The sequence below is a fragment of the Patagioenas fasciata genome, chromosome 2, assembly GCF_037038585.1.
Source record: "Patagioenas fasciata isolate bPatFas1 chromosome 2, bPatFas1.hap1, whole genome shotgun sequence".
Lineage (NCBI taxonomy): Eukaryota > Metazoa > Chordata > Aves > Columbiformes > Columbidae > Patagioenas > Patagioenas fasciata.
Window position 1 is genome coordinate 130,399,895 of NC_092521.1, and position 20,354 is coordinate 130,420,248.

At 35.7% G+C, this 20,354-nt stretch overlaps 1 protein-coding gene across 1 annotated transcript in view; it reads right to left on the reverse strand.

The window, feature by feature from the left end:
• Nucleotides 1-20,354, reverse strand: part of KCNH8 (potassium voltage-gated channel subfamily H member 8) — a 190,592-nt gene that overhangs the window by 43,712 nt on the left and 126,526 nt on the right. Inside the window, exon 8 of the mRNA XM_065831438.2 lies at nt 726-923. Coding sequence (XP_065687510.1) covers nt 726-923 — 198 coding nt within the window. The remainder of the gene's footprint in view (nt 1-725; nt 924-20,354) is intronic.

Consider the following 20,354-nt stretch of genomic DNA (forward strand, 5'->3'; position numbering starts at 1 on the left):
CCAGGTGCCTCAACAGAAAGAAGGTGATCGAAATTGAGTACATGGCTTTCCCCAACAGTACGAGTAGGTAATTAATGTAAATAAAAATAATACTAAGAGCTCCAAATATGACAAAAGCATTGCATTTTGATTCAAATCTGAAGCAGTGGTGTGTTAAAATTTACTCAGTGTTAATTAAACTGCTTTTTTTTTTTTTTTTTTATGACAGAGTCAGCTACGGCTCAGTAAACACACCTCCTGGTTCTGTCCTGTCTCCATGGCCTTCTCGCTGGGCTGGTCCTTCAGATGTGGATATGCACCAGCTTACAGCCCAATACACTGGTAGGCTGCCCACCTACCCTCCCCATCATCTCCAAGGATTTTGTGGGGACTGAACTGGAGCTGAACACCCATTACTTGGCTGACTGGAAAAGTGCCTGGCATGTAACCAAAATGCTCATCTGGCACACGGTGGGGCTACAACCACTGACAATCATGTGAGCTTGCATTTTACTCTGTGAGGACTATCTTTTGTCACCATAAGTGATCAAAAGGTTTGAAATATGCCCCTTTAAGAGAGTTTATCTAATACAAAACAAACAAAAGCTTTTTTTTTTTTTTTCATTTTAAATTAAACTTGCAGTTGTGGTTTTTGTTTTAGAGAAACTTACCAAAATTTCAGCTCTTATTTTACTTGTTCCTACCCCCCAATAATGTTTTACATGATTTTTAGCATTTATACTGACCTCCAATCAGCATTGTGCAAATGGAGAAGATCTTTTCAGCATCGGTGTTGGCTGAAACATTTCCAAACCCAACACTGGTGAGGCTGCTGAGGGTGAAATATAGGGCAGCTATATAGGCACTTCTGATTGATGGGCCTCCTAGTGTATTATTCTCATAGTAAGGAGACTCAATACGTTTTCCTAACTCATGAAGCCAACCTGAAAAACAAAGCATAAAAAGAACTATTAAGAAATACTGGCACCATGAAAACTATACATTCTGTAAAGCAAAACAATGTTAAAAAAAATAAATATATTTAGAAGAAACTGCATTCTTCACATGATTATAATAATAAAAGTAACATTAAACTGCAGGAAATTTTACAGCACGTGAAGTATTGTGTCTCGAATATTTATTTTTACGCATAACTATTTATGATAAAAACTGTTTCTGTTTGGAAATCAAGTGGTTTTGAATTGCATATTACAGGCCTAATTAGATAATTCACAAAATCCATTAAGGCACTGAAAAGAAAAAAAAATCGTCACCTAATAACACTGTAACACTGCAGCAAGAATGCAACATTGATTTGATTATTTCGATTAATTAATGCTTGGAAAGCTTTTGAGATTCTAAGACTAAATTGTTATAATAATAATTACATATTTAGAGCTTTTTATATGTTTCTTTTTTTTGTACAGTAGAAAAGACTCAAACAACTAAACATCACTTACAAACCAGAATTAATTTTCAAAAGATGCTTCACTAAGTATTTTCTAAATTGTTCATTAAATCTTTCATTTTGCTAAATGAGTCTATGTGTGCTAGAGAAAGTAGAATTAGCTACTGCCTCATAGATATTTAAAAAGCAACAACAACAACAAAAACCCCACAACAAAAAACCCTCAAAGCAACAAATCAGGAAAAAGTATGCAGTTCCTGTTTCGGAAAACAAACAACCTGAATGAATTGCATAAGCACAATGCTTCACAAAAAAATTTTGGGAATAAAGAAGATAGTCAATTTGTGTGTTGAGTTTTGCCTATTAAGTAGTTTGCTTGGGAGAGTGGGAATTTTTCTTGGATGCTCAGTGAGAACTGCCAAAACAAAATGTTATTGACAGACAGTTTTATTTTAGAATGGGTTGGGGGGGTCCCCCTGTTGAAAACAGAGACCTGACAGTCTGAATCACCTTCTCTGCACTTCAGCCAGCATCTATTTCTTCATTTTGGATGAACCCAAGTATGAACGGGGGGAAATCCTTTTGTATAGAATATCTGCAAAACTAGGGGGCAGATTTAAAGTATCTGTCCCATCACTTCCAGCTAAGTTGGGGAAAAAGTCTGTAAGAATTTACCACCTACAGCAGAGTTGTTGAGCCATGGCTACCACCCTCCTTGGTTCCGTACTCTCTTGCACACTCTCCTCCAGAGAAAGCTAACCCAAAAGAGCTGGGTAACAACAATGTAAAGTGCAGCCATGACCCTGCCAACCCATTCCATGCAGGCCAGTGAAATTAATCAAAAGCATAAATGTAAGCACTCTGCATTGTCATAAGTTGGCAGTACTGAGTGCGATTGTTTACCTCACCAACAGACAAGAAAGTGTATGAAAATCTCCTTGGTTTTGCCTTGATGCAAAGTATTAATATCATAAGGCTATTTTAAATTAACTGGACCAATACCAGTATCCCAGTCCTCTTTCTGTTCACTACCGTTTTCCTTTGCCTAGCAGAGAGGAGACACAGTTAAAAAAGGTCTATCTAAACCTAAAGTAAAGGAATACAATCATAAAGTTCAAAATTAGGTTTTGAAAATATCCCATTTATATGAAAAACTGCAAAACTGAAACAAACTAAATAAGTTGTTTTGAATAATTGTAGTTGATGTCCAAATACTGAAATGATGCCTCTTAGGAGAAAATCTCTCTCCTGGAAGCGTTCTAAAAGACATTGATTCTTGGCTTCTGTATTCCCATCTTTCTGCCTTCTGTTAACTAAATGAATTTCACATTCATTGTTCCTGGTTGTCATATTGCATCTGATTGCAAGTTTCTGCATCTCAATTTCAGCTATCAAACAAGCAAAAAATAGAAGAGTTTACCTATTGTAATTTTACATGAAACATTACAGACTTCCCTTTCAGACTAGCACATTTTCAGTGCCATCTAGAAAAGGTGGATGACTTCATTCTTAAATTGATAGATATGCGTAAACTGGTTGCTACTTTACACTTTGGTTTCAAGGTTACCAAGCAAAACACACAGCCTTACTGAAACACCATTGTTCCTAAAGGGTGCACTACTGCTAGTAAAGGTAAAGTACAAAAATGAATGCCTACATTGTATTAAACAGTAGAAGTCCCTATAATATGTATAATATAATTCTACTACCAAAGTACCAAATAAAATATTAGCATTTTACAGGTGTTAATAAGAACTTCTGGCTAGGACACCTGTATCTGAGACGAGCTGAGCACTCTGTGCCCAGTTCTGTGGCAGAAAAATGGTCTTAATCATTAATATGAATGTGTCATCACTGAGCTACAACAGTAGCAGTTATCAATTATTAGCAATCGTTAATAATTGCTACAAAAATGCCTACTGCATAAAGAAAAACTGTTAGGTAACTTTAGAGATGGACAGCATGATTTAGAACAAAAAATGCATATTTGAAAGTGAAAAACCAATAAATATATTCCTCTGATTTGCAGATAAGGACATGTTTACGTCTTATAATTTCTATTTTAGCTGTTAGAGATGATCCTAATATGGACATTTGAAGAAATTATATAGGATATGGTTTCAGCCAAAGTATCTAAAATGCTGCGAGATCTTTCAGATCAACTATACTTCTCAGATTTTTTCTTGATGGCACTACATTTTTTCCATTTAGGGATAGAGAAAAGATACTGTTGGCTCTAAATACTTCCATTAACCAATGGAAATAGTTGTGAGATAGCATGATTGACTCATGTCTTTTATTTTTTTTGTTTCTTGTAGGTAACAGCTCCCAGCACAGCTCCCAGCAGATTCTCTAGCAAACTTGAGTAATTAATTCCTGACCTCAGCAAATAAGAGAAAAATAAATATACCTTGTAGTCAGAGGAAGCTTCCTAGAATGTAGCCTTATGAATCCTGTCTGGTTCTGAGCATTACCTAAATATAGCTCTGTGACTTTGAAAACATTTTTAAGCACCGATTATCATAATTAAGAGGAAGATTTTTCAAAGGAAAGAAGAGTACTTAAGTAATCAAGTCCCTTTGGAAAAGTCAGGAGGAATTGGATATCTAGCTCCTTTAGGCTTGAAGAATCTGTATCTGGGACGTGCCCAAGCACAACCATAAACAAGTATTTAAGCATCCATAGATGAAAGACTTCATAATCAGATGTTAAAACACATTATCTCATTCACTGGACATCCAGAAACTCAGTCTTCCCTCAGTGTGGTGCTTGCACTGCACTGAACATGTATATCACTCCCTATAATTTGCAATTCATTCTACGCTATGACTTAGATTTTTCTTATATACCAGACATTTAACATACCAAAATCCTGTCTGGTACTTCAATAACTTAGAAAATAGTTGCATTTTCTAATGCATTAATTACTTACAGCGTTTATTCTATAAAACAAACAAACATTTTTTCCAGTTAAAAAGTAGACCAAAACTCTCTGGTTTATTCTGGGCTACTGTGTCAGGAAGTACAAAGAGGTATATATGACGAGTACCTCTTAGAGCATTCGTGAATGACTGAAAGGAGGAACAGTTCCCCAGTAGACCCACCACTCCTCAAACATGCCCCTCTCATGACAGAATGTGAGAAAAATATATGCAGGCAAAAACTCAGAAAAGTACAGCCACCTAGAAGAACTTCGCTGAAAGAAAAATCACTAAAAGAGAACTGGTCTTGTTTTTAACAAAACCAGGACAAACAGTAATAATAATGATGCCCTGAGCAGGAGCACATACAGTTTTCTGATATAAATAGCTTATAACTTTTAACACAGAACTCCGTGTGTTTTATGTCTTCTAATGTGTATTGCAGTGAACGGTTTAGGCTCATTAAGGAAAAGATAAAAACTATACAAGAGAAATTAAATCCTTTGTCACTCAAATGCATTTTTAAATGAAAATCACCATGTGATATGAGAGCTACGTTGGCTCCCACTGCAGCAGTCCCTGGTCGCTGCTGATAGCTCCTGATTTCAGATCTAGAGTCAGGCAGGAGCTATAGCTTTGCATGGAGTATCACACCACTCTTTCATTACACATACATTTGAGTCTGCAAATGATCATCTTGTATTTCCATTTTAAAACTGTTGCAAAGATCCCACTCATCTCAAGACAAGATTTAGCTTGTATCTCTCTCTACTCTGTTTCCTTGAAATATTGACCTCCAAAAAATAAATCTTAGGTTGAAATAGCAGCTAAGATAGAACAAGTTAGAACAAGTAAGCTTTTTTTTCTTTTTTTAAATTTATTTTATTTTTCTGTAAAAGCACTCATGATTACACTCTGTGAGATAGATTTTACATGTCCAAATCAATTTCATCAACTGCCCATGTTGCTTCTTCACAATGCATCATAGTTATAGAGCATTTGAGGAGGGGAGACCAGAGCTAATGTTTTATTTGAGATGTTATCATAATTTTGTATAACAGTATAATGAATGTATTCTACCTTATCAAACCCTAATTATCATTCATGAGACATTAAAACATTAGCTTTGCTTTTAAGATTTCTTCAAAATAATTTTGCAAAGTTACTCCCTAGTTCTTTCTGACTAATATAGTTCATTCAAAATTTAGATTTGTATAAGAAGACTAAATAATTTTGCGTTTTCTGGTATGCATGACTCTGCGTTATTGAATAATCATTGTCTTTGTTCTCATGGCAATTACTTATTTAAGGTATTCAATTGTTTCTAAAGATCCTCAAAGCTGCTTTAATCCCTGTCTAGCCAAAATGTTTTTTCATCTGCAATTTTTTCCTACTAAAACATTTGCATTTTTTCCCCAGACTATTAATATACTAAACGCCTCCATTCCTACTACTTAATCCTGTGGAACATTGCTGTTACCCTTTCATTGTTACAAAACTGGATAATTTATATACAGGTTTGACTGATGATGGAATTTTGCCTGTAATGTCAGGAGAAGCTCTCAGGTACCAGAGCAGATGGTTTAAGGATTAAAGATCCCCAGAGATGACAGGAACAATCATACTTTCAAACACTGCTTCTGGAGAATTGTAAATGTGGCAGACATTTTTGCATGAGGTCACAAACAAAATGTGAACCAGATTAGAAAAAATATGTACTAAAACCAGAAAAACTCACAATCCTGAAGATATCATCCAGCTGCAGGTTCTAGCAGTTTGAAAATGCAGCTCCATCATGTGTGCTCAAATAGCATATTAGATATGAGTCAATGCTCTTTTCAAAATGAAGACAATAAATAAATGCTACATGTGTAAGAGGAAGCCTGAAGTGCATCTATATGGCATATCAGCAGTTACAGGCTACAGAGGAACAGACCTGGCCTAGAGGCTATATTTGAAGAAAAGAATTAGCTGGCATTCAAAATAAGTAAAAGTTAAGTGGTAGTGCATGAAATTTAGACTAGAAACACTTCAATATTAGTACAACAGACATAAGCATAATGGTTGCACGACAATGAGGAAATGTTAGCATTGATCTACTCCCTTTGGTCTTTATTTTGTTAGCATACTTGCATGCAAACCGTAGAGATCTAAAATGAGAAAGAAAAAAAATAATGATAAAGACATTAATATTTTTCTCAAGCACTGAAACTCTGCCTATAAATATTAAAGCCATTCCCAAAACAATTTATTCTAAAAACGTGTTTTCTTATTTTTGTATTGTAAAATACGGTCCTTCATGGAGTATATTCTTCATTATGATGGATTTAATAAATTATAATTTTCTTTGTTAAACTGGAATGACATGTTACATGGGTATGCATGAGACTAATAGTGTGACAGAACTAGAGGAACATCTACTTGACATGCCATGAAAAGAAATAGACTTAACTAGGGCTATGTGAAGTACAGTTTTATCTCAACTGCGTGTGGCTGGAGCCCTTATGGTAGGGGCACACAAAGCCACTCAAGGCTGCCCTCTGTGACCTCAGGACTGGAGCCCCTGGACATTATAGACAACAAAAAACACCAAAAATTTCTTTAATATGTAATCAAAGAGGAAAAAAATGACCCTTTTTTTAACAAGTACTCTACGTCTCTTTCTGTTAAGTAGATAAAATCTTTAGTGGGGAGAGTACCAATTTTATAAGAAGTTTTATTTCTTCATATCTGAGATGTTAATATTTTTAAAGTCTAATGCATTAATGAAAATAAAGTCTTAATGTAAGTACTATATATATAATTTACACCTGTGAAATAATGAACATCAGAATTTGGGGGAGTCACAAATGATGTCAATTACAAGAAATGTTATGTTTGAAAATGAAAAGAAAAATATTTGAAAGTTTCAAAACTCTTTGTTTCCTTCTCAAAAACAAAGCTTAATGAACTCACATCTCTCCAAAATTATACATGAGGATTCACGAGCAGCAAAGTTGAGGATCTTCTCAAACTAACAAGTTAAGTAGGAGATGGGCATGAACCAAAACCCAAGACACAAACACCCTGAGATCTAGGCTATATCTTTGCATTTAGTTAGTTTCTTTATTATGGAAAAAATAAAGAAAAAAAAAAATCAGGATTTGAACCTATGTCAGATGAAACTGCAATGCTCTGTTGAACTTTGGGAATTCTATCACTGATTTTCAAGCATCTATAACATCATCCAGAGAAAGTCTGAACTTGGATTTGGTTCAGTCAGAAAAAAAAAAAAAAAAAAAACAAAGATAAAAATTACAGGTCCATGTATGCCTTGCCTGTATGGAGCTTGCACACTCAAGATCCATTAGTTTCTGTAGTCAAAGGGATGTAAGTTAACTGATTATTTTCGTATCTGGTTCCTTTTCAATACTTGCCTTAAATGATGGAGTACGCTTTATAGGTACATTGGCCATTGTTCTTCTTGGACACTGGTCTAGAGGAAATGATATCTTTTAACTTTTAACTATCTAAAGACATAGAGTGAGACAGATGTTTTGAAGGCTTTTAAAACCTGTGGAGTTTTCCAATCTAAATGCATACTTCTTTTGATTAGAGCATTTTTAGATATAAAGCTTACCCTTTGTCAGGTCTACCAAAAAATGATTGAATTTGAAAAGTGACATCCTTTGTAATTCTTTTATAAGGCTGACTAATACTCTTTGTAAATAAATTTGCTGTTGTATTTCTGTTTGAATATATACTTAGAAGCTATCATAAAAATAATTACATTTTGTAGAGCCTTAACTCATGTAACTTGACAAAGTGATAACAAGATATTGACCCATTCTGCTCACTGTAAACGAAGTTTTCACGGTGCAATAAATATTCAATGAATTTAGTAGTTTCAGGAAGGAGAGGTGTTGAATCAAGGGATTAAAAAAGAAAGAAAATCTAAGATCTAATTGTAGTGTTGCTGACAACAACAAAAACACAGTTGAGCCCATAAAGTGCTGGAAACCTGACGATTAAGCTCTAATTGTCTGACAAAACTCAATTCCCAATTGCAAGTATCACTGCTTAGAATAAGAGAGCAAAATTTCTATATTCTCATGGTAAAACTGGTGTCCTCTTGGATATACTGATGAAATTCCTTTGCAGAAAGCATTTAATTTCTTGTCATCAGCAAGGTGTGGTCTGTTAAAAAATTTATATTTTCAGTTTGTAAGGTCACCAGTGCAAGAAGAGATCCTTTTTATCCCATAGGAAACTTGTAATCCACCCCAGTGAAGGCACTATAGATGCCAAGTCTTTGGTTGATCACTCCTTGTCATGTTCATGGCTTGTAAGTGGTAGAGCAATAGGCTCAATGTGAAATACTTGTAATGTTAACAGTTTCTCAGAAAACAATGTTGGAAATATATCTTTAAACGATATTTAGTCACCAGTAAGAACAGGGTGGAGTTCTGCACCTCTTCCACCTAATGCAAAATGCTACATAAATAGTCCACAAAACACAACATATTTGAATAACTAACAGCTGCAGTTTCCCAGTTTGTAGCCAGAACCTATGTTCATGCATCAAACATTAACATTTCTAGATGAAGTCCTATTCTCTTTTGTCTACAAAATACTTTACATTTTTCTTCCAGTGGGTGGAAAAATCACTAAGGACCAGCCCAGACACAGTTCCACAGTCAGAACCCCAAATATTTCTTAAGATGGCATTTAGTTCATGTGAACTAGTTACTTACATTTCTCCTTCCCCATGTGGCAAAAAAATCCCTTTCCAGAGAAGTGATTTCATGTCTGCAACTGCTGTATATTCTGGAGAGGAAGGAAAGGGAGTGGTAGGGGTAAGATGTGTCCTTTTGAGTGGAGGTCCAGGACAGTCTCCAAAAAAGGTAGCTGGTGTTCTGCATGACCATAGAGGTTATCACTGGAGGACTTTTCCTGCAGGACCATTTGTCACGTGGAATGGGAACTGAATGTCTGAACTTGTCCTGTTTGATGGGCCAGCCATGCAGGATGACTGGGCAGGATTTGGGTGATTTGTCCCTCTCACCCCACTGTTGCGTAACTACCTTGCTGCCACATGAGGCTGCAGATTGCAACTCTGAGACCCACAACTGCTATTCCATAGATGTCTAAACAAATCAAACCGCTGCACACCTCTTTTGTTTATATTGGTAAGGAAGCATCCAATATGCCTTCACAACAGTCTCATAGTTTAACACAATAAAGATTTTTCTTATGGTATTCCAAGATAAACCTGACTATATTACATACAAGAGCTATATATAAGAATTTTAGGAACACATTCCTTTTTATATTTTATGATAATTCTCAAAACATTTATACGTACTCTTGCATAGAAGCTCCAGTATACATGATAAATGCACCTGCATACCTGCAGAACTAGGTCATAAATTCCTTCAGTCTCATTTATCAAGGAGTGGGTAAATTTAGAAAAGACATGTACTGGAAACTTTCCTTATCTGTTGCAAACATGTACAGCTCTTATCAACAGTAATTCCTCAGATGGCTGTATTTGGAAATGTGGGAAACTTAAATCCTTCCTGCTTTTGCAAATCAGAAATTATTTTTCTCTTCCTCACTTCATGGAAAGGACAAGAGGAGGATATTTGCAATATTAACCTTCCATGGATATGGCAGTCAACATATACAAAGAGCTATATATAGCTAATGATTTCAATTAAAATTTTTCTTTTACTAGAAATAGTTTATACACAGCTCTAATGTCATGAATTTATTTGTAGTGAAGACAAATACCTTCTCTCTCTTTTTTTTTTTTATTTTGTCCCCCCCAAAAAAAAAAAATCCAACAACAAAATCCAAGATTTCTTTTTATGGTTCTTAAACTGAAATAAATTACTAAGATAAGTACATTTTTTTTTTCCCCAATGTCACATAATTTATTTTTTAGATTATGGGCAAAATATACAAGTCTAAACATATAGATAATTTAAAAAATAAAAATGCAAGCCTATCATTAGAAGTATATAAATCACTTGCAAATCATCTCCTTTAAGGAGGTGTTCACACTGTCACTTCACAAAGAGTCTCAGCATTTAACATTACTGCTCCCTAACAAAACTGGCTTGTACTGTCCTTTTCCAGGCTACCAAATGCCTTGCAGCTAAGCTTGGAATTAGAAACATTAGTGCTTCTAGCCCATTCAGTGCAAAGAACAGGTCTGTCTATGCCCTCTTTGCTTCCCTGTGCTCCATCAGTCTGTACCCATCTGTTAGAGTTTTTCTTATCTTATATTTAGAGTATAATACCCTTTTTGGCAAGAGCAGCCCTTTTATCCCGTGTTAATTCAGCAATGAAGACAACAGAGTCTTGACGCATAACTACAATCCCATGTGCTGTTGCAATAACATTGATGGTAATGACTTTTTTTTTTTATGCTGTCAGCTAAAGCGTTAGAAATCTGCACTGCAGTTTTAGGTGTTTGGAGTCCAAATCATGGCAAAAAAGGTTTGAGCTACTACAGGTGATACATTCCTTTCTTTTTTTAAGAAATGAGTACCCTTCTCCATAGAGCAATATACATTAGGTTAAAATTAAAACTTTATTATCAGAATAAGCAAGCCCCCCCCAAAAAACCTTGAAGAATGTCAGTTATAAGGTTGCTAGTAATATTTTTGGTCTGCATTACCTAACTCCTTTGATAGTTGCTGAATTAATCTCACCTCTGCCTGATATTCTCACCTGCTTGGGTCTCACTATCAGAAAAATTCAGGCTAAATTCTTTCACTGCTTACACGGCAATTTCTCTGTCCTATCAGTGAGTATATTGACAGTCCTGACTCAGAATCAGCAAACAGATTTTCCTAAGGGCAATGACAGTGGTGACCAATACCTTAATATGTCTGTAAAAGAAAGTATTAATTATTTGTAACAGCAAGATATCAAGGACTATATTTTTTATAAAAGTATTGAAAAATTCTACACTTATTTTCATACTGTCTGTTTAACTGCCAGCGATCTGCAAGAGTGGGGCTGTTTACTTCTGGACTCCCCTGAAAGAGTCATCTTTGTTTCTCAAAGCTGAGTTATGAAATAGGTGGACCTTGATGGTCAATAGCTTCCCCTTTCCTGCCATCTCTCCCACTCCAGCAATCATGACAATTTTCAGCATCTTCTATCCATTCAATAGCAGCCTCCCACTTGGTAAACAGGGGCAGATGCCTCAGCACAGAAACTATTTCCTTGAGTGAGTCTGGTTATAAATGGTTTGATTTCATTTCATTGCAGAATTGCAAGAAAACCATGTCAGTTTTCATCTGACTAGCCTGTGTAATGACACAGGGTATGGAGTTCAGTTGGGTCAGTACAGGCTGTTGCAGTCTACATGACATCTATGTCTCCTTGTCTTCTATACTAATAACATCCATGCTAGTTAGATAACAGCTAAATATGCTAACCCTCACTGCAATGTTCTTGCTTAATCCATAGATTTCACAATATCATCTGAGTCGTTTCCTCCACACTCTCATCTAAGGAGCCACTGTACTGCTTTCTGGACCAGAATGATGTCCAAGTCAGGTAGCCTTATGAAGGCTTGATGCAAAAAGGAATAAAAAGTAAAAAAGAAACCTAGTGTCTAACTTGGAAAGCACACTACATGCTTAAGGTCACAGCAGTTCTGAAATAAAATGTTTGTGTCTGAAGACCTGACAGTTCTTTTTGAAGTGTATGACATAAGGAAATTCTAAGCATTAGAATTTTTATCCGTAGGTATCTTAGATCTGAAAATGGAAAATTATTTAGAATAATTAGGTATAATTATTTTTACAGAATCTGATTTGTGTAAAATTTACAGACTGTAGAGTGCCATGACTTACTCTCACAACTCCGCACTAGTTTCTTTTGCTGAAAGTAGTTACTAGTTAACTTTGGACACTGTCACCTGGAAGTACGAAAAAGTCATGAATATTTTCCAGTGTATGTGGAAATGGAAGAAAGTCTGGAAAGAAATGAGTATTGAATAATTTGTTCATTTTTGTATGGAAATTATTTTCCATTCTGATAGCAAGAAAACCCATCTTTTATCAAGTACCTGCTCTGTTAAAGGGCAGGAAAAAGGATAAATAAATAAATAGAAAATACACAAAGGACACTTCTAGATTAAAAAAGTAAACCTTACTTGTGCTATAGAAAAAAATAAAAGCAATTTTAATCTTTATGGGATGTCCACGGAATGCAATATAGCATTCTAATAGCCTAGTATCTTTACCTATGTGTTGGAGCTGAAAGAGGCAGTCCAATCAAATATTAAAGCAGCTGCTGAAAAGATTTCAAAATACATAGCAAAGGCTTTGCGGGTCTAAACTGGATTGAGACATTGTAATTTGAATAGCCAAGCTGTGAGCTTTGAAACCAAAAGTAGACACATCTGGGAAATCCTAACAAAACACCCTATTACACCAAAGTGTAATAGACACTAACATTTCAGTAAACTGGTACAAAGCTCTCCAAGGAGCGTAGTGTAACCATAGAGCAAGTAACCCAAAGAGATGGCAAGCCCTCTAGCCTTGCTATTTTTCAGGACTTGCAGGGAGCAAGCTGTGTCTTACTTGATTTAGTGCTGGTGATAGTCCTGCCTCAGCTGGCTTGCTGGACTAAATAATCCCCAGAAATTATCTCCAGTCAACATTTCTACAATTCAAAGTACAGTAGTTAACGGTTAAAGACACTGATGTAATTTCTAATTGACTGAGCAAGGTTTTTATGCACAATATTTGCAACTTGCAAAAGATTATGCTCTACAGTATTTCCATTACAAAAGCCATGTGAAAAGATCATGGTATTATTTTACCTCTTGGGACTATTCCCTCTTATGGGGGCTACACTGAGCAGATTTTTTCCCCCTATGTGCAGCACTGAGAACTTCTATTACAACTGTAGAAATTGGTCCAGCTTTTCCACTGAGATAAAAACTGCTTTGTGGAATTAATGAGCGATGTGTAGGTAATCTGCGGTTAGACACCGCAGAACACTTTCAACTTTGTCAAATCTCAGGGGCTTTATCCACACACCAGATTTTTATTTTTCACTGAAAATTGTCTAAAAAATGTTGTACTAGGTGCAAAATCTTGGAAATATATTAATAACTACATAAAAACTTCACCGTCTCTTTAATAAGGTAATTTCATCCCTATATATATATTTTTTTTATTATTATTATTATTTATTTTTTTTTTCTGGGCTGCAATTCCAATGGGATATCAAAGTCCTGGGGTATTTTGTGATTGCTAAAAAGGTTCAATCAGAAAGCAAAGTACCATGCATAAAGGAAAATATAGTTTAATCAAGGAACTGAGCCTGCAGAAAAGAACAGCAGGGAAGAATGGCTGAATCAGATCTACTAAGACCCAGAGCAGCTGAAATACAAATTAATGTTAAACTAAGCACAAGGGAAATGTTTCAGTTCAGTTCAACCAATGACATTTTGGTTTGGCACAGCTCCATCACAAAAATAGTGGTTTGGATTTTCAAATGCAAAACTGAATTATTTCCACAAAATTAATTTCTATGGATATTTTAAAATTTAATTTTTATTTTAAAACCTGGCAAGATCTGGTATACATGGGTCTCAAGCAAGGGTTGTTAATAAAGAAAACTTTTCCTAGAAAGTATGTTTTACACATAAAGCAGGCAGAAAAGTAGGGCCAGTTTTTCAGGTAAACCTTTATGAGACCTTCATTCGTGTTAGTCTTTACCAAGCGCAGGCATGTTTCCACACACATTTCCAACACATATCCAGGTGATTACAGCTGTGCATATAAAACCTCCTTATAGCAGTTAAATTTCTCTGTGTCTATTCTAACAGGTTGACAAATGATTGATAAACTATGTGCCTCTGCTCATGTTATGCTAAAAATTGTGCATAGCTACAATAATCTACAAATACGATTTCTTCTTCAAAAACTAAATAAACTTTCCCCAATTATGCTTACTCAAAACTGTAACCCAAGCAGATAAAAGAGTAAGTTTTCTTTCATAATTATTTCACACTATAAGCTTCTCCAAATTGGGCTTTATATATAGTATTGTACATCAGAATTGTTTTAAGCATTCAGATAAGGTATCCAGTAGACTTTAAACAAATATCTCGTAATTATTTTGAAAAAAATAACTACAATTTTCACCACATTCATTATTTAAATGAATTTATCTATTCTAGTTCTTACAAGGTTGGAAAATGTGCACGTGAAACATTAATTCATAGAAAATGTACACATTGTGCATACAATAAAAATGTTATTTTTCACTGACAGGTAAAAATCAAGAGGATTCCAAACCACTTAAAACATTAAAAAGCATCTAGTGTAAGGCATTCTCCTGGAGTTTAAAATTTCTATTTCAACTGCTTTAGGATACTTGATTGCTGTGAAATGCTTCAATGTTGTGGTACCTTGTCTTTTTCAAAGGATGTACAATGTAACAAATAGAGTTTGCAACTATTTGTGAGATGGATGCTTTGCAAAGTTTCATAATTTCAAAGTAATTGTCTTTGCCTATTTAGTTTATTCCTAGTTATTATTCATGTATGACAGTCCAGTGGCTAATTATCTCATGGAAGTGCTGCAAGAAATAGTCCAAACTAGTTGGCTGAGTCTTTAAGATACCAATGCCCTTAAATGTTTCACAAGAGCTGTAATCATAAACATTTCCTTCATATATTAATTAGAAATGATTTTTCAGCCAGATTAATCCACCCCCTTCCCCCCCAGATATTCAAATAGACAGGTGAGTATATGGGTGTGTATGTGCCACACAACAATGGACCATTGACACAGATACCCCATGTCAGCAGAGCATTATAATTCATTTTACTAAATTGAAGATGTCAATACTCATGCATGATATATTTTTAAAAATCCTTTTTCTTAAAGTTGTATCTTGAAAATCAGAAAGGATCATAGTTCCAAAGTAACTGGTTTTGTTATTACCAATGACAAAAAATTAAGACAATAAAATCCAAATTTATTCATTATCTAACAGAAGGAAATGTGCAGACATAGAGCTGGAATGATCTGGGATCATTAGTAGTTGAGATAATTTATATATATAAAAAAATTAAGAATAAGCCTCTGTCTCAGCTTTGAGACCAACTCTTGTGTCACATCTAGTCATTTAGCTCATTAAACCGCTCTGCAAAAAATTCATGATATATGAATACTTACCTGCTTCTACAATACACTATTAGGATTAATATAATATGAAAATACTAAGAGTCAAGAGTTAACTAATTATTACTTTAACAAAATACATACTATATTGACCAAGAATGGGAGTGATAACACTGATTTTTCAAATATTATTTCTACTGTTACTTATCCCATGGTTATGCTGTGTCCAAGAACACCAGAAAATTCTATTAGTTCACTAACATACATTTTTGGAGGGAGAACTAGCAGATACACATACCTAAAAATAGTCTTCCTTCTGAAAAGGGCATAGCCTGAGTTTTTATCTGAATAAATATACCAATGCCACAAGTATCTATTGTCAAGGATATGCTTAAATTTGCAACTTCAGAATTCTTGGCAAAATCGCTCAGGACCTTAAGAAACCTAACAAAGACTGCCTCAGGTTTCTTAGCATAAGCTTGGAAAAAGCTTCCCAGCACTGAAAACTTCCCAAGCTGTTGAAACACAAGAGATTTACAGGCCAATGACACTCGATATTCCAGCTTGATGTTAACTTATGAAATTCTACAAGACTGAATCTATAGACGAGCCACAAAGGACTTGGACAGCGTTTAGGAACCAAAGCTCAAGAGCCTAACCTAAAGATGACATCTTAGACATTAGACATCTACATTTTAGGTAGGCCATATTAGCCAACTTCTGCATCAGGCCAGAAATGCCACCATGATTAAAACATGCAGAGAATCTCTACTATCTGCACCCAGTGAGGATCATTCATCCACTTTGCCTTCAGCCTTCATCTTTATCTTCACCTCAACACTGGAGACTCTGGGTAGAGACTCAGGCATCGGCCATTCCTCTGTTAAAATCACATCAGTTTGGGAAAGAAAAGAACAACCAGAAATCAAGGAAGACAGCTGACCTGGAAGAATGTTGAGTGAAGTAACCCATACATCAGGATATGGTGCTCTCTTAAAGAGATTTTCCTTCTACCTGTATCTTCCCTATCTTAATAGAAGTTCCAGTACCTGAACCCCATGCTGAAAAAAGGTGAAATTCAGTAACAATGCTTCTGCCTCCTTCCATGGGCAAAATAAATCAGAGGCCTCTTCTTTTGTTTTTCATCAGAACAACTCACTTCACACCTGTGATCTAGATGGAGACAACCCGAAGCTGCTTGTGCAGACTCAGAGGAGTGCAAGAAGTGCTGCAGAAAGGAGAAATCCTCACTATCACATGTGCAATGCTGTGCAAACACTAATAAACTTACAGAAAACTCAACCCTGCTAGAATTAATAGCTTGTATCAACACTAATTGAGGGATTTCCATGTTAAGTTACATCATATGAAACATACATGTGCTTCAGTACCTGTGAAAAGGGGTTATAACTTTACTGCAGCCCAGTCTGAGGCATATAAACCTGAAGTGAAGGAGCCTGAAGGCAAAACCTTATTTTCAGCATTTCCCACTGGTTCCACTCAGGTGTTATGCTCCTCACTCTGCACCTAAATCTGCCACCCATTGTCCTGAGAGCTACTTCAGGCTATAAATCCTTCACTGGGAGCCAGGTATCCAGTTACTTTAAAGGTTCTGATTGCAAGTGTGTGATAAAGTGTGCAGGGGGAAATTTGCTGTTGCAGAGTATGTCAAAGTACACTGGTTCAGTCATGATTGAGTTCTTATTTTCAGAAGTGCTGTAAATTACAATACAAATAGAAAATGAGTAAAATCCTGAGATATGAGTAGAGGTATGTTATTGAAATAAATATTTAAATAACTGAAGAATTAACTTTACAGACCTAATTTTAAAGCTTCTCCCAAAGTCAACACATAAGCTTTTTTATTTATTTGATAACAACTCCTCCCTAGCCAGAATGTTGTAAGTGGTACTGTGGGTGGAGTAATAAAAAGTTGCAGCTGAATTTCTGATAGACAGGAAGGAATATTTTTTCAAGACAATTACACAAATTATACCTGACAGCTTTGACTATCTAAGAGAGCCAGCATGCTGACTCTTGGCCTTCTCCTAATTTCCTCACTACACTCAAGACAGCTGAATTTCAACAGCTCATATGGTTTTCACAGAATGATTGCCTTTAGTAAGAAGAAACATTTTCAATATTATCTGTTTCCCATAGAGACAGATTGAAAAGTCGTTTCTTATATTTGATAAGAACTTGTTCTATACTAATTCAAAACAGCAGACAGCAAATAAAGAACTTTTGCCTGGATGCAATACCAGTTCAACTTGTAGAAATGAGAGACAATGTATTGAAGTCAATGGAATTACAGTGGTAGGATCAGCCAGGAACATCACCACAATCTACCCTCTACTCTGTGTCAACTAATGGAAAATTAATCTTATTTTTACAGGATGCTTAATATCATGCCATGTCTCAGGGAAACATCTGTTTCACTGATGAGAACAAATAAGGGGAGCAAGGTGGAATGTAACAGACGAGATATATGAAAAAGCTAGAAGGGAAAAGCAGAACAAGGAGTGTTCTAGTGTCTCAGGTGGGTGGGAATGATCATTTTAGGAGTCATGTTTTTATCAGATGCTGGAGTCCAGCTGCTACATGTGGAACAACTGTTTCCTGGGATGGGAGAACTTACTGAGCTAAAGGATTCCAGCACCTGAAAACAGCACTCATGTTGCATATTTTCCAAATATCTCATGTTATCAGTTAAAATATCAATACTAGAGCTAAGCAAAAGATCCATCATAACAGTTCATGAATAATATTCCCAGATACTACATCTTTCTCATTTTGCAATAACGTGGCTAAATTTGAGAATATAACCGTGTTTTAAAAATTATTTTGAATGAGGATGTTTTCTGAACAGGGACTAAAAAAATAAAACAAAGGGGTTTGAATATAAACAATTGGGCCCAGTAAGAACAAAGCAAAACCACTTCTCAGTTCTGGGAATTTTCATAGGGAGAACTTTAACACTCCCATCGCCCCAATCCAAATGCAAATTAAGCACCTCATTTGTTTATATTAGCCAAAGAAATAGATACACAGAACCAAATGCTATTCCCACTAAAGTCAGTGTTGTGAGATCTGGGCTATGGAGCATATCTGATAGCACAGCAAAGTCCAGAGTGCTATGTTAACAGTACTACAGCTTTAAAATGTTTGCTATAAGTGTTAGGAAAACCTCAGTCTTGTAATCTGTGCCGCAGGCTTTCTGAGGAAGCATTAAATGGAGTAAGGAGGTTGCTAAAAGCTCTTTTCTCCCTCTTCCTCTCCTCCTAAAAAAAACCTAGAAGCAAATAAAAAGCAAGGAAATCTATTTTTCATTCTTGGCATGGTTTTCCTTTCTTAGAACAAACCCACCCCTGTATTTCAGCTGTTGTATGTGTTGTAGTATCTGTACCCATAGTACTAGTTCTTCAGGCACATACTGCTTGAGACAATACAGTGAAGAATATAAAGTATTATTTACAAGAGGGAGACACATACTATTTAATAAAAAAGTACAGGCATTCTAATCATTGTTTTGTATTCTTTTAATGCTACCAGTTAAAAAGCCTCCTAATGCCTGGAATGAACTTTGTGGAAGATCTATTGACGGAAATTTGAGTCTCCAGTTTTGGTATTAATGTAGTAAAATTCAAAGTATAGAAATATAAACCTGTAAATACCAGACTAAGGATCATACCCTACTGCTTTGCCTGCAGTAAGAAATCTCTTTTACATGCTCTTTGAAAGCACACAAAAATTTCCAGTTGAGGCCTTCATACAGGAGGACAAAATAACCTTGTCTTACAAGAATACCACCTTTATTATACCCCAAGCAAGATTTCTCCTGTGTGCATCATTTTTTTGTGATTAACTTCAATGTGTTTCACCAGCAAGTAGTTTGCATGTAGAGAGCAATATGATTTGCACCGATTGAAGAAATTACATTATCTTATTTTTCTGTTCATATATGTCACACATAAGCTTAAACAGAAATTTTATCAGTGCTGAAGTGGTCTTTGCAAAATAATGGGTTCATGTCAGGAATCTGGATTTTTCTGAGCTCTTTTTTAAAAATGCAGTTTCTAATAGCTTAACATTTCTAAACTGTTCCCCTACCCCCCCCAAAAAAAAAATAAAATCCTTAAACCATAAAAAACTTCATACTAGAGAGAACTTAAGAAATAATCTTTCTGACAAATATATAACTAATATCTGTCTGAGCTTTACAGAAGTCATTGCAGTGTATTTTTTTTATAACACATCAATAGCTTTTAAACATTTTAGAGACTATCCATGAGGGTGGCAGCACAGTTTTCCAGATAAAAATACAAAAGCTAAAGTAAAATCAGGTTGTAAGGTCAAGAGCTAAGCTGTTTTGCCAGGTAAGAGGTTAAAGCCCAAGACCATGCACCCCTAAGAAGTGTCTTGTCCCGTCCAATGGGGATATGCATTGCCTGAAGATGTCCAGGGAAGGCCACTGAGTCTCACGTGTTGAGATGAGCCAGTTGTGAGAGGCTGATAAGGAGCAATTCCTGCCTAGGAAGCCCCCTAGAAGATGACCATTGCATGATAACCCAGACAGAACACTCTTCACTGACCTGCAAATGGGACTTCTGTGAAATGGCTCTGTTCCAATTAAACTGGGATTGGTTCTAATGTGGTTGTTGGAACATCTGCTTGTTACTGACATCACCCAAGAGAGGACAAAACTAAAGGGTATAAATTAATGTTTTCATAGCAATAGATGCCAAGGGCCCCAAGGAACATGAAGAACATTTTCTGATTGCGGCCTCTGCTCAGGCAAACAGGAGAGGTCCAGGCTGCATGGGGAGCATGGCCAGCGGTCACACCTGGGGAAAAATGATGTGGCCTACATAAGCTGACAATGTATCTTCATAGCTACTTCCT